The sequence below is a fragment of the Apaloderma vittatum genome, unplaced genomic scaffold (assembly GCF_000703405.1).
Source record: "Apaloderma vittatum isolate BGI_N311 unplaced genomic scaffold, ASM70340v1 scaffold16384, whole genome shotgun sequence".
Lineage (NCBI taxonomy): Eukaryota > Metazoa > Chordata > Aves > Trogoniformes > Trogonidae > Apaloderma > Apaloderma vittatum.
This window is the reverse complement of record NW_009713421.1, coordinates 53,636-71,259: the sequence shown is the minus strand read 5'-3', so window position 1 is coordinate 71,259 and position 17,624 is coordinate 53,636. Positions and strand designations below refer to the sequence as shown.

Genomic DNA, 17,624 nt, shown 5'->3' with positions numbered 1-17,624 from the left:
TCAGCAGGAGAACTGCAGGAGGATGTGGGAATGCTGCATATTCAGAAGCTGAGGCTGACCTGGCATGTAGTAACAGACTATGGGAGGAATTTTAAGATTCAAATACCTCAAGCAAGCCAGTGCTTTTAAGTATCTCATTTTAGTGACCTTAAAGGAAAATAAGTACCAAGTATGTTGAATTGTAATGACACAGCTGGAACCTGCTGAGACGATGATGTTCATACTTGGGAATGGTGTGCTGGCAAAATAAAGCAAGTTAATTCAATATGAGACAGAAGGAAGACTGGGAATTGAGTGCTCTGGTTCACACATTCCTCACACTATCCCAGGCTTCCCACACGACCACAGAGGGCATTAAATGTCATGATATAAAACATAACGTTTAAAAAAAAAACTTTTAAAGAACATTCTGAGAAGTTATGATTTACGTGCAGGAATTAGAGATACTATGGAAGTGGCTTTGTTCAGAGGAAGGCTGACTAGCACAATACTGGGAAGAATGGCTTTCTACTAAAGGAAGGCATGTTTCTGAACGTCTTTCCTGTTTTGCTTCCTAAGAAAAAATTCAAAGAACGAAAATGGGCAAAAGGCAAGCCATGCTGTTCTCTACATTCAAGATATGTAAATATACGTACTGCTTAAACAGATGCAGTTCCTGTATTAGTGACAAAACTTATATACAGTGATCAAAAATAAAAGTGTAGTCAGAATGCAGTTTCTATAACTGCATAACAGAACATACCATACACGTGGTGCCACTGTAAAATAAATAAATAAACACTGTACTGGAAAATCTTTTTTTCATACAGAAACTAAGGAGTCATCTCTTATCCCTGCCTGAAGAGACTGAAAGACAAAAGGACACCATTCAACAGCAAATATTCTTACTCAGATTATTATCACCTGAAAGATTATTTTAGGTCCTGTTATTTCACTCCATATCTCCACACCACAATACAGTGCTTAAGCAAAAAGCAATTCCACTTCTTCAAAACTAAGTACAAGTCAGAACACTTTCAAGTGCATATTTGAATTTCTAATTCGGAAGCAAGGCCTAAAAGCCTACGCTGTGATTGTATGCATATGAAAAAGCATGATGGGCTGAACCCTCAATTCATATGAATATGTATTTCCTCCTCGATAAAATAGTTATAAAAGAGTATTTTCTTGACTATTTTGCTCAGAGTAATAAGACTGCCTGCAAAGGATAACCTTCGTGCTAATGGTCACAGCCTGCAGAGAGCACGACTTTTCCAACTTTAAGTCTTCTAACATGATTCCTCCTCTGATTCTGAAGTCACAAGCTGTACTTTCTTAGAAGATGAAAATAGATAAATCAAGCCCTCCACTTGTAACCTAGGTTTTAACAGCTAACAAAAAAATTACCTTCCAAAAAATATTTTGTCCAGTCTTTTGCAAAAGAAATCAGAAGTGCTACTCAGGGAACGTTTGGTGTAAACATCTGCTACAGTCTACATGAAGGCAAAAGTCCAACAAAAATCCACCCAAAATCTCAGGTCTAGGAATTTCACTGGGCCTTTGAGGAAGAAACCCACAATATAAAAATGAAATCAAACTAGTAACGTTCTTGTACTTTCGTGGTTCCCTTGATGCGCATATCTTGGAAAGCTTTGAAGACAAATCAGAGAGAAAAGGTTTTGAACAAAACTACTCTTAACAAGACACATACAATAGGACTAAAAGAACAAAATAAAGAAACATACTTGTGTCAAAAGTTTTCCTGAGTAAAATCAACAGATTCATTATTACATATATCACATGTGGGTTTTTTTACCAGGACAAGACCTACAGGGTGCTGCTGATCCAAAGTTTCTGCTCAGTTAAGAGTGTTCAGAGCTAGATTGTATTAAATGCACTAAAGTGAAATAGCACTTTATTTTCTTTTTAAACTCTCCACCACAAAGTTTGATTCCACCTAATCAAGGAAAACATGGAAAAACAAGATCTTCACTCTATGTGATCTGCTCATAAGCCTGGCTGGGCTACATATCTGGGTATTACACCAGGAAAGCAATTTTTCAGTCAAGCACATAAATTCCTTCTCTTCTTTGTGCAATCATCCATGGGCCTTTAAACAATGCAGCACGTCTTCGTGTTGGGAAGCAAAATCATCCTTTAAACACAAGTCAGGGTTTTCAAAACAAACTGATTTTTCCTTAGATAATGCAGCTACAGAAAACTTGTATAAAATTACAAAGATGGTTAAACAATGATAAACCACAAAATTTCTTTTTTGAACCGATGCAGTGAAAATCCAATTTCTCTACCTAAACCTGTTAATACTCTCGAAGCACAGACTTTGTCACAAAGTAGGAGACAAAAGTTGTGTTTAATTCATAATGAAATGAAATTTGCGGCAGTTACATGGACTGGTCACCTGAATTAGCAGTAAAATGCAAAGCATTATCTTGGAAATTTTCTAACCTCTAAACATAAGCTGACCTCAGACAAAAATTATCAAGAGATGTACTTGAAGTTACAGGAGTATTGGACCTTCTGCACATTTCAGAGTTCTCCAAAGAATACAACCCAAAATTACACACCTAAGTGAACCAGAGTGATCTTGATCCGCAATTTGCTCTTCACAGAATCACAGAATGTCAGCGGTTGGAAGGGACCTCAAAAGATCATCTAGTCCAGGCCCCCTGCCACAGCAGGATCACCTACAGTAGATCACACAAGTACTCATCCAGGCGATTTTGAAAGGTCACCAAGGAAGGAGCCTCCACACCCTCCCTGGGCAGCCTGTGCCAGTGCTCCGTCAACCTCACAGGGAAAAAGGTTTTCCTAATATTTTTGTGAAACCTCCTATGTTCCAGCTTGTACCCACTGCCCCTTGTCCTGTCATTGGCCGTCACTGAAAAGAGCCTGGCTCCATCCTCCTGACACTCCCCCTTGACGTATTTATAAACATTTATGAGGTCACCCCTCAGCCTCCTCTTGTCCAAGCTGAAGAGACCCAGCTCCTTCAGCCTTTCCTCAGAAGGGAGATGCTCCACTCCATCATCTCTGTGGCTCTGCACTGGACTCTCTCAAGCAGTTCCCTGTCTCTCTTGAGCTGAAGGGCCCAGAACTGGACACAATATTCCAGATGTGGCCTCACCAGGGCAGAGTAGAGGGGCTGGAGGACCTCTCTCGACCTACTAGCTACTGCCCTTCTGATCCACCCCAGGATGCCATTGGCCTTCTTGGCCACGAGGGCACATTGCTGGCTCATGGGCATCCTGCTGTTCGCCAGAACCCCCAGGGCCCTTTCTCCTACACTGCTCTCCAGCAGGTCAGTCCTCAACCTATACTGGCACATGGGGTTGTTCTTTCTCAAGAGCAAAACTCTATACTTGCCCTTGTTAAACTTCAAAAAATTTCTCCCTGCCCATCCCTCTAGCCTGTTTAAGGGCTTCTTCTAGCTACCATTTGATGAGCATCGTTGTCTTGTCAAGGATTGCTTCAATACATGTGCTCCCCAACTCAGAATTTATCAAGAGGCAGAAGTAGAAGTACTAGAAGGTTTCCCAGTGTCTCATGGGTTGCTGAGTGACTGCACTTGTCTTTGTATAATTCCTTTAAGAGTCGATAAAGTGGACTACAACAGCTCATCATCCTGCCCAGAAGCTCTCACATACACAAGAGCTCTAAATTGAGATGACCCTTATTGCTGCAGTGCTGCCAGACACAGACCCCAATTATGAAAGGCTTGCACAAAAATAAGGGAATTAGATGACACTTTGCAGTTTCTTGTAAGAATGATTAACAAGATTATTTTTTCTTGGTGTCTGCAATAGGACTGAGGCAGCACCTCAGACTGCACAATATTGTAGCTGGATTTTTTAGATAAAAATCACTTTAACAGAAACAACTAGTTCACAGTCATCACCTGAAGATGCTGCTGGTATCTCTAATAATGCCTCCAAGCTGAATTTTCATTGCCATGTATTAAGAAAGCTTCTGGTCCTACAACACGCCATTCAGACAGCTGAGCTGGCCATTGGTTTCAACAAACCATTCACATGGTGCTGTATCACCCACCACTCCTGTGTCAGATTTTCTGATGTGCCAAGAGATCCTCATTCTTCTGCTGCATTTATCTGGAGTGCACGAAAACTAGAGCTTGCCCACAGCAGCTGCAACTGCTCTCCTAAGAATAATGTCCATCATACTTCACTAACTGAAAGGGTCTGCGTCTGGCTATCATTGTTAGCTGTTTGTCTTTACTATATACAAATTAATTCAGTATCATTCATTGATTGGGACAGCTGGTCATTTTTCCCTAAAGAGAAACCAATCTCAGCATATGCATAGCCAGAGGAATCAGCACATATGGGGCCTGGACTTCATAGGCTGCTACATCCCACTGGATGCTGTTCAGGCAAGCAGGAGGAACCAGATGCTCATCAAGGAAAAACAGATTCCTCATCACACTGCACACGCGGGTACTTAAGCAGGTGGCACTCATCCTCCTGCTGAGACATTTCCTTCTATAATGCTGCTTAGAAGGACAAAAAACTGCCACTAAGGTTACTCAAAAATACTTCAGGTTGCTAGCAGTGGCTCTGTCCTCCGAGCTGGAAGGCTTACTCTCTCCTTTCTCTGCTCTCTTTCCAATCCCTTCTCTTCTTCCCAGGGAAGGCCAGTGACTGCGGTGAAGGATCAGAATTCAGAGAAGCCCCTTTTCCTCCCATTAGCATGAGGTCCCCACTGGCCCCGGTAAGATCAGAGTCACTATGAACTGCTGAGTCACACACCAAAGGACTCAGCTTAGACACAGGCAATTCAATCAAGAAGTCCTCTGCCACAATTTCAAACGCTGGCAGCGCTTGTCTCATGGTTTCTGTATGCATCTTTGCAGGAAGCAAATTCTCTTCATGTGCAGCAGCACAGACGTTGCATGGCATGCCAGGCTTTCAGCACACAGTTCCTTCTAGAGTTGCTCCCAAAAGTGAGGAAAAAAGAAACAAAGCCACATGCCCAAGGAGTTTACCTTTCAAACTTAGGAAGAGAACAAAGGAATTAAATCAATCCTAGGTAAATGGAATGGAGAGGAAAACATCTGTTTACCTAGAGCAAGCAAGCTGAGCTTCCTAATCAGTCAGATCACAAAGGAAGAGGCAGATCTTTCACCTATGACTTGCTTCAGCCTCATAAAAAAGCATGTAGCCAGCTTGTTTGAGAAAGTTAAGATGATAGCCTACTCAAAACAAAAACCCAGCCATGTGACTAGCTGAAAATGAGACAATCTGACCAAAGCTCAGGTTGGGTTATGACATTTGACATGAAATTTGGAGTTTCCCCTCAAAAAGGTCCTTGCAGCAGAGGAAGCTGGCTATGTGGCCAGTTGCCCTGAGGGCAGAAGGTCCAGAGAATTTCCAGGGTAGAGTCCTCCCCAGCTGTCAGGAAACATCCTCTCTGGCATCTCCTCTGCTGCAGGTTTGTCAAGCTGTAGCACACAGAATAAATTGGATCGATGGACCATTAAATGAAAGTATTACAATTAAAAAAGTAGGACAACATACCATCTTCATTATACCTAGCTATATTAGCAGCAGTGGTATCGACAATGTTGCAAGAATCTCATAATTCTATTTTGGTTCATCTCACGTACCACAGAGATGTGTTTCCTACCACAGAGAACAGTTTCAAAATTCTGTGTTCAGTTTTAAAAAAAAAAAAAAAAAAACACCAGCATGAAAGGGCCCTAAGTCAACACAGTACAGCAAATATTCGAAGTGACCTGTGCATCATACTCATGTCATGGAAGATGATTTATCACTGACTGAAATTAACTCAACACAAACAGGCCTGCAGGAAAACTGAAGCTGTCAGAAGCCTTGAAGACTCCCATGCCCAATGCTTATGATCGTGAACAAGAGGGAGAGCAGTTTCTGGGGCTGTGCAGCACTTCTTCACGTTGTGCGCCTCATACGCAAACAGTTTTTCAGTTCCTGCAGACCTGCAAAGCAAAAAACAGCTGAACTAGTGAGGTGACCGAGAGCCCTTCTCTCTCATGGTGATGAAGCCCTAGCTGTGGTGGCCATTACACAAGTCACCCATTTTGTCTGCACATCTGACAGCTTGATATACTCATTTCCTCATGCATATTTATAAGGCAGAAATAAAGTGGGGAAAGCACTCTTCTCTCACTTACCTATTTTACTTATTTGCATTCCTTTTAAAAATATTATCCTTTCCCTGGACTTTTGATATTTTACAGCATGACCTCGTGAACACATGATGTTGTATGGGTCTGATAAAAGATTTTTAAGAATGGGAAAAAGAAGAAAGTTTGCCATACAAAGCAGGCGACAGTGCAGAGGAAGATGCCCAGCAGCTTTATGCTCTCAAACAGCACAGGAGTAAGAATCTTACAGAGATCGGACACACATGCACACAAACAGACATGCTTACACCACCAGTGGTGAAATATAACTGCAACTGGGAGGGCAAGTGGCTATTGGGTAGGGACAAGTGACAGCAGGAGGAAGAAATTCTGGTCAGAAGGGCAGAAAGCCTTTCTGCCAAGGTCGCACTACAGGACAGTGACCTCCTCCCAGGGCAGAGACATGATGATGCAGCATTGGAAAATCACCCACCAAGGGAGACCCCTAAAGGAAATTAAGTTGCAGGATAAAGTAAAAGCAACAGTGACTTGTGAAAACAGCTCTGTGTACACCCAGTACCAGGACCCGGTAAAACCTCCCCAGCACCAAAGGACGCCAGAAGTTACATAATGACACAGCGTGCTTAGAGGTCTGCTGAGCCATCAGGGTCCTCACGATCTGACTCATACGATATCATAGGAGCCTCTCCTGAAAAACAGTCACAGAGATTTGTTTTTTAAAAAGTTTAGATTATTTGTCCTCTGTACTGCCTACCAACATCACTTTCTACCTGTACTTAAGCGCTACTAAGGTTGTGAAATTAAAAGTACAGTTCAGTTCTCTGCTGTCCCACACACAGGCCCAGCAGTCCAGAATATTAACAGCCTGTGCACTGTCACAGAAACTTTTTGATGCTACAAAGCCATTTCGTCCCTCTGCTCTTTGTATTTTTCTTTGTGCATTTTCACAGAAATAGCCAAAGAAAACCTCAAACCACATATTTAAAAAAGGACTTTCCTGGACAGACAGCATGTTATCTAGCAAACAACAGATATCTTTTTGAAAGGTTAGGGTGCAATTTGTTTTGCTGCTTCTAAATAGAATTCTTAAAGCTAAGATTTTTGTTGAAAGCCTGATGTGAGTAACATGGCTGCATTCATACTTCTTCAGTGATTTCACACAGCTTGCTAACCACTAATTTGACTAGAAATTTCATGTGGGCACATACTTTGAAGAACAACAAAACGCGTACAAAGCAGTCTGTCTTAACAACAGTACATGACAGCTCATTCTGAAACGCACTTTTCTTAAGATAATATGTGAAACTATGCATAGATCTTTTTTTCCAACTTGTCCCAAGTAAATTAGTTTCTCAAAAAAAAAAAAAATTCACCTTTTTTTGGCTTTATGAAGCTTTGGCTTCAACTGAAGTTAGTGAATGCTCTGAGTGTATTCCAGCTAATAAGGTTTTTAACTCCCTGTGCATTTGTGTTTCACTTTGAAATAACCTTTATCAGATGAGCTCCAGGCATCACTAAAGCAGAGTGAACTGGTTGCATAAAACTTCAAGTTTAGTTCCTCGCGCCACTGGCCATGACAGTAGTATAATAACCAATACATAGAATAAAGAATTTTCCTATCTTCAGAAGATCCTCCACATGCATTGTGGAACAAATTCCTACTAATTAAAATTTGTTCCATGGGAAGGGTGGAAGAAGAAGTAGAGTATTCAAATATTTTGAAAGATATTTAATTTCTTTCTTTCAACCAGCATTCAGTGCCCAGACAATGGTCTAGACGGATGTGTGCATTTTGTTTTAAGGATGACATGCTGTACAGTCACATGCATCTGTACATATGGATAAAACCAAAAGAGAAAATACTAAGTGAAACTAAACGTGAACAAAAATATCACAGACTTCCCTAGTTCTCACTGTGAAATGAAACAGGAAAAGGAAACAACAGGTAGTGAAGACAATAAGTCAAATAATTAGCATGCTCTTATTTTATAATTAGAAAATTAACATTACATAAAGTAAAAAATGTGTGTTTCTGAAAGGGTGTCTTCTTCCATAGAGGATCCATAAATGATACGTTGTTACTTTTTGCAATCTCCAGGAGAAAGTACTTCACACTGAAACAATCAGACATATTTTTCTCCAATTTCAGTATGTTGTCTTCAGTCAGAACACCAATATGTGTCATGGTGCACACAAGACCAGCTGCACCCACATTTAAACATCTCCACGCAACTCCACACGCTCAGATCGAGCTTTTGCACTCCAACTGTCTCGTTTTGTAATAACGATTGCACCCTTTAGTCTACACCAAGAGCAGTTAGGCCTGTCTGGATGAGCAAAACAACCACATTCTGTGGTCTCAACCTCAGTAAGAATCCCTGTCAAAACACAAGCTAACATATTTGCACATTAACCAGCCAGGTTTAAACCTTGGCTTCCTACAGCCCACAAGAAATGGCCCAGGGTAACGTGTCTAACATTTCTCAGTTCTACAAACGCAAAGCATGATATAGTTACTGACAAAACCTTTCTGTTTTCAAAAGGTCCACCACATACCAAAGACAAACAAGGCAAAACAAAGGATTATTAGTCTTCTTGAAAATAACAACATTTGACAACAAAAATAAGCTTAGAAACAATGCTCAGCCCAGTGTTACATTGACTTGCTCTCTTGCTTCTGTACACTTCTGTCTGGGCAATTATTCTTCATTTAAGGTGTTCTCTCACGCTCCCTGAAAGTTTGCTTTAATAAGTTGCTATTTAATAGCATTTAGACCAAGAAAAGCAAAATAATTTGTATTTTATAGTGAGCTGCAAGCCACTCAATACAATTCATTATAGCACAAATTCTCTTAAGAGATGCTTCAGGTCAACTCTATGTTTTTGCAGTGCTGAATGCCACTCATGTACCCAACAAATAATCACGCAAAAGCACATTATAGCACTACTTTACTGACTAGCACAAGGCAGTTAGAATAAATACATAGTATTTTGCAACCCAATAGCCAGGAGCTTGCAATTTACAGTCCATCAATATTGAACAACTTTTTATGTAAGCACTAATCTTTGTTATATATGCATGAGTAATAGCTTTATTTCTCACACAGATAGCCCTAACTTTAGAAGGATTTATTTATTTTTCTATAAGACTTCATAAAATAAAATGTACGTTTCCAGAATAAAATCTCTTTCACATTAAATACTCCAAGACTTCAGAATTTAAAACTAAGATGCTGAACTGCCTTCATCAAGTATTTTAACCTGTTACCTAACATGAAATTGCCTTTTACAAGAAGTATTGATTTAGGATAAGCCAACGTAAATTGCAACAATGGAAATTCTGGCTAGATATGAGACCAAAAAGGAGTTCACAGCAAGGATAGCAAAACGTAGGATGCCTAGCAAAACTGCAAAATCTACATCCCTGGAGATATGGACAACTCGGGTAGGTAGGGTGCTGAGTGAGTTGATGTCTCTTGAAAATTGTGGCCTGCATTTGAGCAGGAGTTTGACAATATGGCCTCCTAAATTATTCTATAATTGTATGTCAATGTAGGGGATGCCCATAGGCACACAGTAAGTATATCCACACCAGATGTCTTACTATCTGCTTGCTGGTTTTCATCTTACAGAAAGGGAGAGCAGAACATGACTGGATGCAGACGTAAGATCACTGTGCCTGAGATATGATGGACTCAGCTTTAAAAAGCAGACACGCATCATTTTTTCTCAGTTTAACAGCGAGCCTAATTCTCACTATTAAACAACTGCAACCATTGCAAGGGCATTTTATTCCCCTCAGCTCTTCCGGACATACAGCCTGTCCTGAAAGCAAGGAGCGGCAGAGAATCCATGTTCACAACGCACCTACTGACCATCACGCAAGCACAGCTCTGGGATGCTTTCAGCTACCTGAAAGTGGTTTGATAGAAGACATTTGAGAACCAAGAGGCCACATGACAGAGTCAAGCAGCTGAGTCACACAGCAGGACTGGAGATTTTTGTCCCTACTCCCAAGACAGCATGTGCATTTTTCAGCAGAGCAGCAGGCACAGCATGTACAACGCTTGGGCAAATTTTGAATGGGAAGTACCAGATGAAGAGGTCACACCAGATAGAGATAACACCCAAGATATTTTGAATTCAGAAAGAGCCACAGTCTCCTGCAGAGAGCATAGAAGCTGCTGAAGACAGTGAGCGGTACCATACTTCTCTGAAAGGCTGCATCAGCCAAGTTGTGGGATGTTCCTACCAGCTCATTTTGCTTCTAAGTTGTGAAGAAGAAAAACAAATAAATAAATCCAACACTTCAGTGACAGAGAGTTGTCAACACCCTCAAGAACTATGACCACTAGGTCTCTCATTCATCTCACTTGAGTGCTATAAGCATTAATCCTCTCCACTTTCACTCTCTCAGAGTCAGGTGTTCTCTCGTCTGTTAGCCTTTGGCCCTTTGCATTCCTGGACACGTTAAGGCCCAGCCTAAAAACAGCGACGGGGTGCACTTCCTGCTAGGACACTGAAAGGTAAGAGCAGGTAAGAGCTTGCTCTCAAGCTGTAGGTTCAGATCCAGTCAGGCTGTAGAGGACCTAAATGCAGAGCTTCCACATTCTGAACTCCAGTTTCCATCTCCATCACTAGTTCTGGTCAGAAAAGGCATTGGTGTTTGGCAAGAGCACCCTACCTGATACAGATTTAAACTGTTCCCAAAGGCTGTCACAGATGGCTGCCTAAGTGTGTTTGCTTGTGCAGCCCAAATCAGCATTTATCTGTCCCCACCTGCAATGGGGGGACTCCAGCTATGGTAGAGAGCAAAGGAACCTGATCATTTGTCCTGGTGACACAAAGTTGATCCACAAAAAAAACTAAAATGGAAAAGTTCTATTTAAGGCATCTTTGAAAAATAAACAGAAAGAAACTAATTCTAAATCTTCATTGAAATTCCAAACTCACTTCAAAAAATGAATGCCTATTTTCCCTCTAGTGATTGTGTTATTCATGGTGCTACTGAGCAAACAACTTTGAGCAAGTTCCTCCTGAACCAGTCCTAATTTATCTCATCTATACGTGGTTTCCCAGAGTTAAGTGCAACTCAAATGCTGCATCAGCAATGTGAGAATAAAAATTTGAATAGTCTTTCATAAGCAAATTCAAAACTAAGTAAAAACTCAAATCAAAGCACAAGTTCAAGATACCATTAAAAACAAACTAAACTTAATTCAATAAACTATTTCCCATAACCTAATTTAAAATTTCAAACAAACCTCAAAAGAGAGGAATATATCTTCTACAAAATGTTCTGCTGACTTTAAAAAAAACCTGTATAAATTAGCACACGTGAGCAGCCATTTCTCATGAATGTTAATATAACCAAGCTAAAGCCAACAAACATGAAGAGAGTAAAAAAAAAATGCAAGCAACTTAGTTACTGCTTATCTGGAAGAAATGCAAGCTAGGATAAATGGGAATTTTATTTTGTCCTGGTGACACAGCAGCAGTAACACTTTCCAGGTTTCACCACCAACATTCCATTGACTGCCAGTACAGTTTAGGTCGTGGGTGCTTCTATTGTTTTTGTAAATAAGGTTATTTACAACAGGTCACCAAGAGTAGCTACTTTCAGTTTAAAGGAACCATTTAACTCCAAGATGCCTCAAAATTCTTCATGCTGCATCCCCTCCCCGCATTGCCCAAGTCCACTGTCTAACACTCATCACATCAGTTTTTCTTATGATTGGAAGTTCACTGAAGCAACAAGTATCTCAAATATTTATTTGGATGGTGCCTAGTACACACTTTCAGGCTGTGAAAAATATTTTGTAATTACTGCATTAACAAGGTGGGGAAAAAAAATCCACTGGCTAACAAGAAACAGTTTAAATTGGTGATAGGTATTAACAGCTGACGGATACATATATTTCTGTAGGTGGCTCTCTATCATAAAAAAAAAAAAATTAATCAGGTCAAGACCTTCAAATAACTACAAATTCTTCCTTCCTGAGGAAGTATATTGATATTAGAACTTCAGCATCAGCTCTTCAAAAATTTAAGGTGTCTGAATCCAGCTAATTAGCTGGCACAATTACTAAGAAAACAACTGACAGCCAATTCAACACCACAATAGGTAAGATACAAGACTTTACAGCACTGACAACATATTGAAATTTAAATACCTCTTTATTGTCCCTGGAAGATCCAGACTGAATGGAATTTGATAGGAGTATGCTAAAGTGTCATCCACAGCCTTGCTTATTTCCTGAAGTTCTCTCAAAGAAACACAGCCAAGTAAAGCAGTCAGTTCACAGTCCTGTGACTGAATAAGACTATCTTGTTCTTCAATTTCTCTTCTTAGCTGTTGATCTTTTGCTTCTAATACAGCCAGTCTTGTTCTGAGGTCTTCAATTTCTTTCTGCACAAAACGGAAACCTGAGTTTACCACAAACTCTGTTAATGAAACCCCTCCGCCCCTAGAAAAACACAGTACCAGTCTCAGAATTAGCATGAATTAAGGTTGTCCAGTTTTGTACAATACTAAATGAAAAGAGATTCTCTTATTGACGCCCAAAAATCCTTTTCTATTTAAAAACTTTTTCTATTTAAAAACTCTAGTGCTTCCACGGTCTGGAATCCACCACCTCCATTCCAACACCAACTCTCAGTCACCTTTTACCTTTAAAACACACAGATATTTCCCAAGTTAAAAACTTCGGGGAGGAAAAAAAAACCAAACCAACCTAACTCAGTTCAACCATGACAACAGAATCTTGATACAGATTGGCAGCTAAAGTGACCAACCATCTACCTGTCCTCCTGCAGAATATCCCTGCAATGGCTCCTCTATGCTTCCAATCCAACATCAGGCACGGGATGCAAGTGCTGAATTGCTGACTGTCTAGCCAGTCTTTTTGATCATTAATATTTAATCTTTATTAAAAGCACAAAATCCCTCTCTTGACTCAAAAGGTTACATTCATCTTATCAGAAGTTCAAACCTCATGCATTATGATAATAATTTTTCCTTGAAAACCCAACAGATAGCTCGCGCCCATGGAAGGAGCACTTTGTGAAGGAGTTTGGGTTGCTGAGTTAATAAAGTTCTTTATTATATGGTCCTGGGCTCATCTGAATTTGAATAGTGAATAAAACAAAAAAAACACAACAAGAACAACAAAAACCAAAGGAGAAGTGCTTGCTGAAGTAGCTGAGTGCCATACTGGAGAATTTGATTCTATCACCCACATTTCTTAAATGGCTTGGAAAGTTTCACAAGACCTGTAAGTTATTATCTCCACACATAGCTCACAAATCCATGCTTTGACCATATTCACTTCAGCTATAAAGAGAAATAACAAAAAAAAAGAAAAAACACAAACCAAAACCTTTCTTGGGGTAAATAACTAGCCATTACAAAACTGACATTACAAACAACCACGTAGCTTTTTATGGCAATTCACTTTTTCATTCTCTATCTGTAAAATGGCAACAAGTATATCTCTTCAACCAAAACAATGTAGCAGAGATAAAATTAAGCAATTCTGAATCACTCAGAAGCCATGCTAATTAATGCCATAAAAAGAGTCTATTCACAAATTAATAAATATGCATTCAAAAGAGCGTTTGAGTGGCATACAGTAAAAGGGTTCTGGGGCCAAAGACTGAGTAATGATGATAAAACTATTCTAAATACCTAAACAAGAACTTTCTATCTTCAGTCATCTTTCAGGGAAGCAAAAAAAAAAAATAAAAAATAAGAAAATAAAAGAAAGACATGCTCATATAATCCCAGACTCTCCTAAAACATAACTACTAAGCACAGATAAACAACTTTGGTGTTTCTTTGCTTTTTGAATCCTTCACTTTGAAGCTTTAACATTCTTCTAATGTTTTTAACGTAATTTAAGTGAAGTCTAGTTCACTAATGTTCGTTTTGTCAAGAAACATACTTTCAGGTTTGCTGCACTGTAACAAGCTCCCCAAGTACCATTTAAAACAAGAAGAAACAGTCCTTGCATGTTAAAAGGTTGACTGACTCAAAAATTTCAACTTGTATCAGTGCTGCGCATCAGACTCATCAACTATTTTCCTCCATTTTTGGTTTTAGATTTAGTGACAAGAGAACAGAGTGGCCCATGTTTCAACCCACAGGCACTTGTAAAGGACAGAAGGGTTATCAGGCTAAAAACATCAGTTCTGCTTCTTCTAGTCTCAAGCTGGGCTTTTACCATGCACAAAGGACAATTCTGTCTCTGTGTTACTGGTTTGGGAATACTGCCAAAATCTTAATAGGCCCTACTTAATACAAAGACCTTCATATTCTGTGAAAATGTAGTAATTGCAATCACTGCAATAAGCAGCCTACATGGGAACAGAAAGGGAGACGAGCTGAAATTGGTTGTACAAACACATTTAGTACTGAACTGTTTTTACAACATAAATAGATACCACAAGCACACAGTCTGCATTTACAGGGAGAGAACTGTTCTGCTTTGGAATACTTCACAGGCATTCTTGGGAGAATGGAAATTTTAGTCAGTAAACGGGAATTCTCCCACCTTCTTTTCCAGAAATGCCAAGAAGCCTTTAATGTGCTCTTGGTCGGCCTCCAGGGACAGATAAAAGGGACTTAAAGTCTCAGCATGGAGCAGCAGAAGATATTCAGCTCACTAAACATAAGCCAGAGTTTTACTTTGTGGATTTGAGTTTAAACTGAGAGTTCTAACATAACAGCTAATCAGTACTGACTGTAAAACTCCAGCTTCACTTATGGGTTGGTGTTCTCCATGAAGTACAGATTGCAGCAGAAACATTAATATGTAAATTTTTGATACTATCACAGGCTCTTAAATCCCTGAAAACAAATGCAAAACCAAAAGGAGAGAGAGTAGTAGGAAAAGGAAAGGAAAGTAGGGCTGAGGAAAAAAAAATAATTTAAAAAACATCATTATTTCAGATCATGAGAGATTTATGGCAGGAATAATCCTTAAGGGATGCTAGGAGCAATAAAACATCACAGGACAGCCTCCTCCAGAACCTTAAATTCATGAAAATTTCCTTCAAATGCTCATAATTAGTATGTCTGTATGACAGTGTGGCTAATCTGTCCTTAGTATAACTACACAGGGACAATGATTCACCTGGAGCAAGTATAAGAACAGTGGCTGGCGTGGAGACTTAAGTACACCAGTTTTCAGTTGAATTTCTTGAGGCAGCTGGCTAGATGTCTGGATTACCAAAAACAGTATTCTGGACACTAATAACATTGAACTACACTATGTCTCCTCTTATTAAATAAATCTAAACAATACAAAGGTGATGACTAGGACAGAAAAGACATTCGTTCATCCAAATAAGATTTTGCAATGGCCATCTGAGATGCTTTTCTCTAGTTATTTTTGGGGTATATATATCTATATATATTTACACGTATACAAACACAGAGATGATCATACTGTAAGATCCACCAAAGGAAAAGTATCTAAAATAATGAGATTTCAAGACAAGACCACAGAAAAAAAAAGAAAACTAGACCTACCAGCTCTCTAAGATGCCAAGTGTGATTACTAAGATTTAAAAAGAGGCAAAGCAAAAACTTGTACTAGACAGTAAATAGAGATTTTTGAAGGAAAGTGAAAAGAAAGAGCTACATTTTACTTAAAAGGCCTGCAGTTTTCAAACTGGACAGAAGCCATCTTAAAACCATTCCATTTGCCATATTACCATGTTGTGGCATTACACGCCAGTGTAAAGTTATTGTTGGCAAATGCTAACTGCTCTGGGACGATTCCTTCATCCTTACGAAATGCATCAATCACTTTCAGGAACAAAAGGTGGCAAATCATGTATTTACAGGGAATTCTAACCAGAAATGGATGAAAACCTTTTGTCTTTAACAAAAATTTCTGAAGATCAGTGAAATATTAAAATGGCAAATTAAAACATAAAGAGCACGCTTAAAAAGATAATGAGGAAAGTTAAAGCACACACACAAGCCACCGAGCCTTCCAGTTCCTTAATGAGATTAACACAACTCCTGTGGCTGCCATCTCCAATCATCACTTAGATTAGCAACTGGACTACAGCCAAGGCTCTAATTGCTGCACAGAAGCAAAGCCACTACTATAATAAATTTATTTAATTCTGTGTGACTGCTTACAAGCTTTGCCCTACACAGCACTGGTTCTTAGAGACAATTTTGCAGTCCAGTTACCTGCAACCATTTCTTTTCCTGAAAAAGTTGGTTTCGTTTTGTGGCTGAAACTTGCATCCTCTCCTGGTAAGTGGACTTCAAAAGTTTATGTTCATTTTCATGACAAAGCTGGGTTTCTTCATGTCCAATCCTTTGGAGAAAAATGAAAAAAGCTAAAAATTAGTATTAACATAGAGTATCAACATCTCAAAGATTAAACAGATCACAGTGCTACATGTTACCTTCAGAATCACAACACTTCATAGCCAGAATGATTACATCTTAAATGGATACAGTCAGAGAACAAGAGATTTTTCTTTGGCATATCTTCCTTTATTATCTCAAACATTTACACTGTTTTTACAACATGCTGAAGAAGGAAAAAGGAAAACTTGTATAGCTTCAGGCTTCCCCCAGCTTTTTCAGAAATTTATCATCACTGCTTTGGAAGAGAGAAAACTAAGGCATGTAATTTCTATCAATACAGAGAAAAATCTATCCGAGACATAAGTTTAGAAACTTGCCAAAGTCATTTTTGCAGCTTCTGTCAGCTTTTGGAGACTACATTAGAGATCATCTGGAGTGTTTGCTCCGCGATGCCAAATGTTACTTCTCTCTTGAACAGCGAGTTCTTTCAAAATCGCAGTCAGTGGGATTCCTCACAGTGGTGGGTACAATCCTCAACTGTAAATCTTTGCTTGATTGGGCCCCAAGGTAATCAGTGCATTACATCAAGTGTTAAGTCTATAATCAGCCTCTCAAAATGCACCTGCAAACAATGCAAACATATTTTGTCTTGCATGTTCCTGTAGAAGGGCATGCAAGCTTGCAAGGTCAATGGCATTTCTGTGTCCAGAGAGTCACAGAGTGGTTTGGGTTGGAAAAGACCTTAAAGATCACCTAGTTCCAAGCCCCCTGCCATGGGCAGGGACACCTCCCTTTAGACCAAGTTGCTCAAAGCTCGATCCAGCCTGGCCTTGAACACTGCCAGGAACAGGGCTTCTACCACCTCTCTGGGCAACCTGTGCCAGGGCCTCACCACCCTCACACAAAATCATTTATTCCATTTACCTAATCTAAATCTACCCTCTTTCAGTTTGAAGCCATTTCCTTCTTGTCCTATCACTACACTCCCTGACAAGGAGTCCCTCCCTTTCTTTCTTGTAGTACTGGTATCCCCAGAGCCTTCTCTTCTCCACACTGAAAAATCCCAACTCTCTCAGCCTGTCTTCGCAGAGGAGGTGTCCAGCCCTCTGATCATCTTCATGGCCCTCTTCTGGACTTGCTGCAACAGGTCCATGT

At 39.7% G+C, this 17,624-nt stretch overlaps 1 protein-coding gene across 1 annotated transcript in view; it reads right to left on the bottom strand.

Annotated features, from left to right (window-relative positions):
* Positions 1 to 17,624, bottom strand: part of DISC1 (disrupted in schizophrenia 1) — a gene marked incomplete at its 5' end in the record, with an annotated part of 72,605 nt that overhangs the window by 20,842 nt on the left and 34,139 nt on the right. The window contains 2 exons of the mRNA XM_009868383.1: positions 12,310 to 12,545; positions 16,344 to 16,473. Of these exons, the coding sequence (XP_009866685.1) occupies positions 12,310 to 12,545; positions 16,344 to 16,473 (366 nt within the window). The remainder of the gene's footprint in view (positions 1 to 12,309; positions 12,546 to 16,343; positions 16,474 to 17,624) is intronic.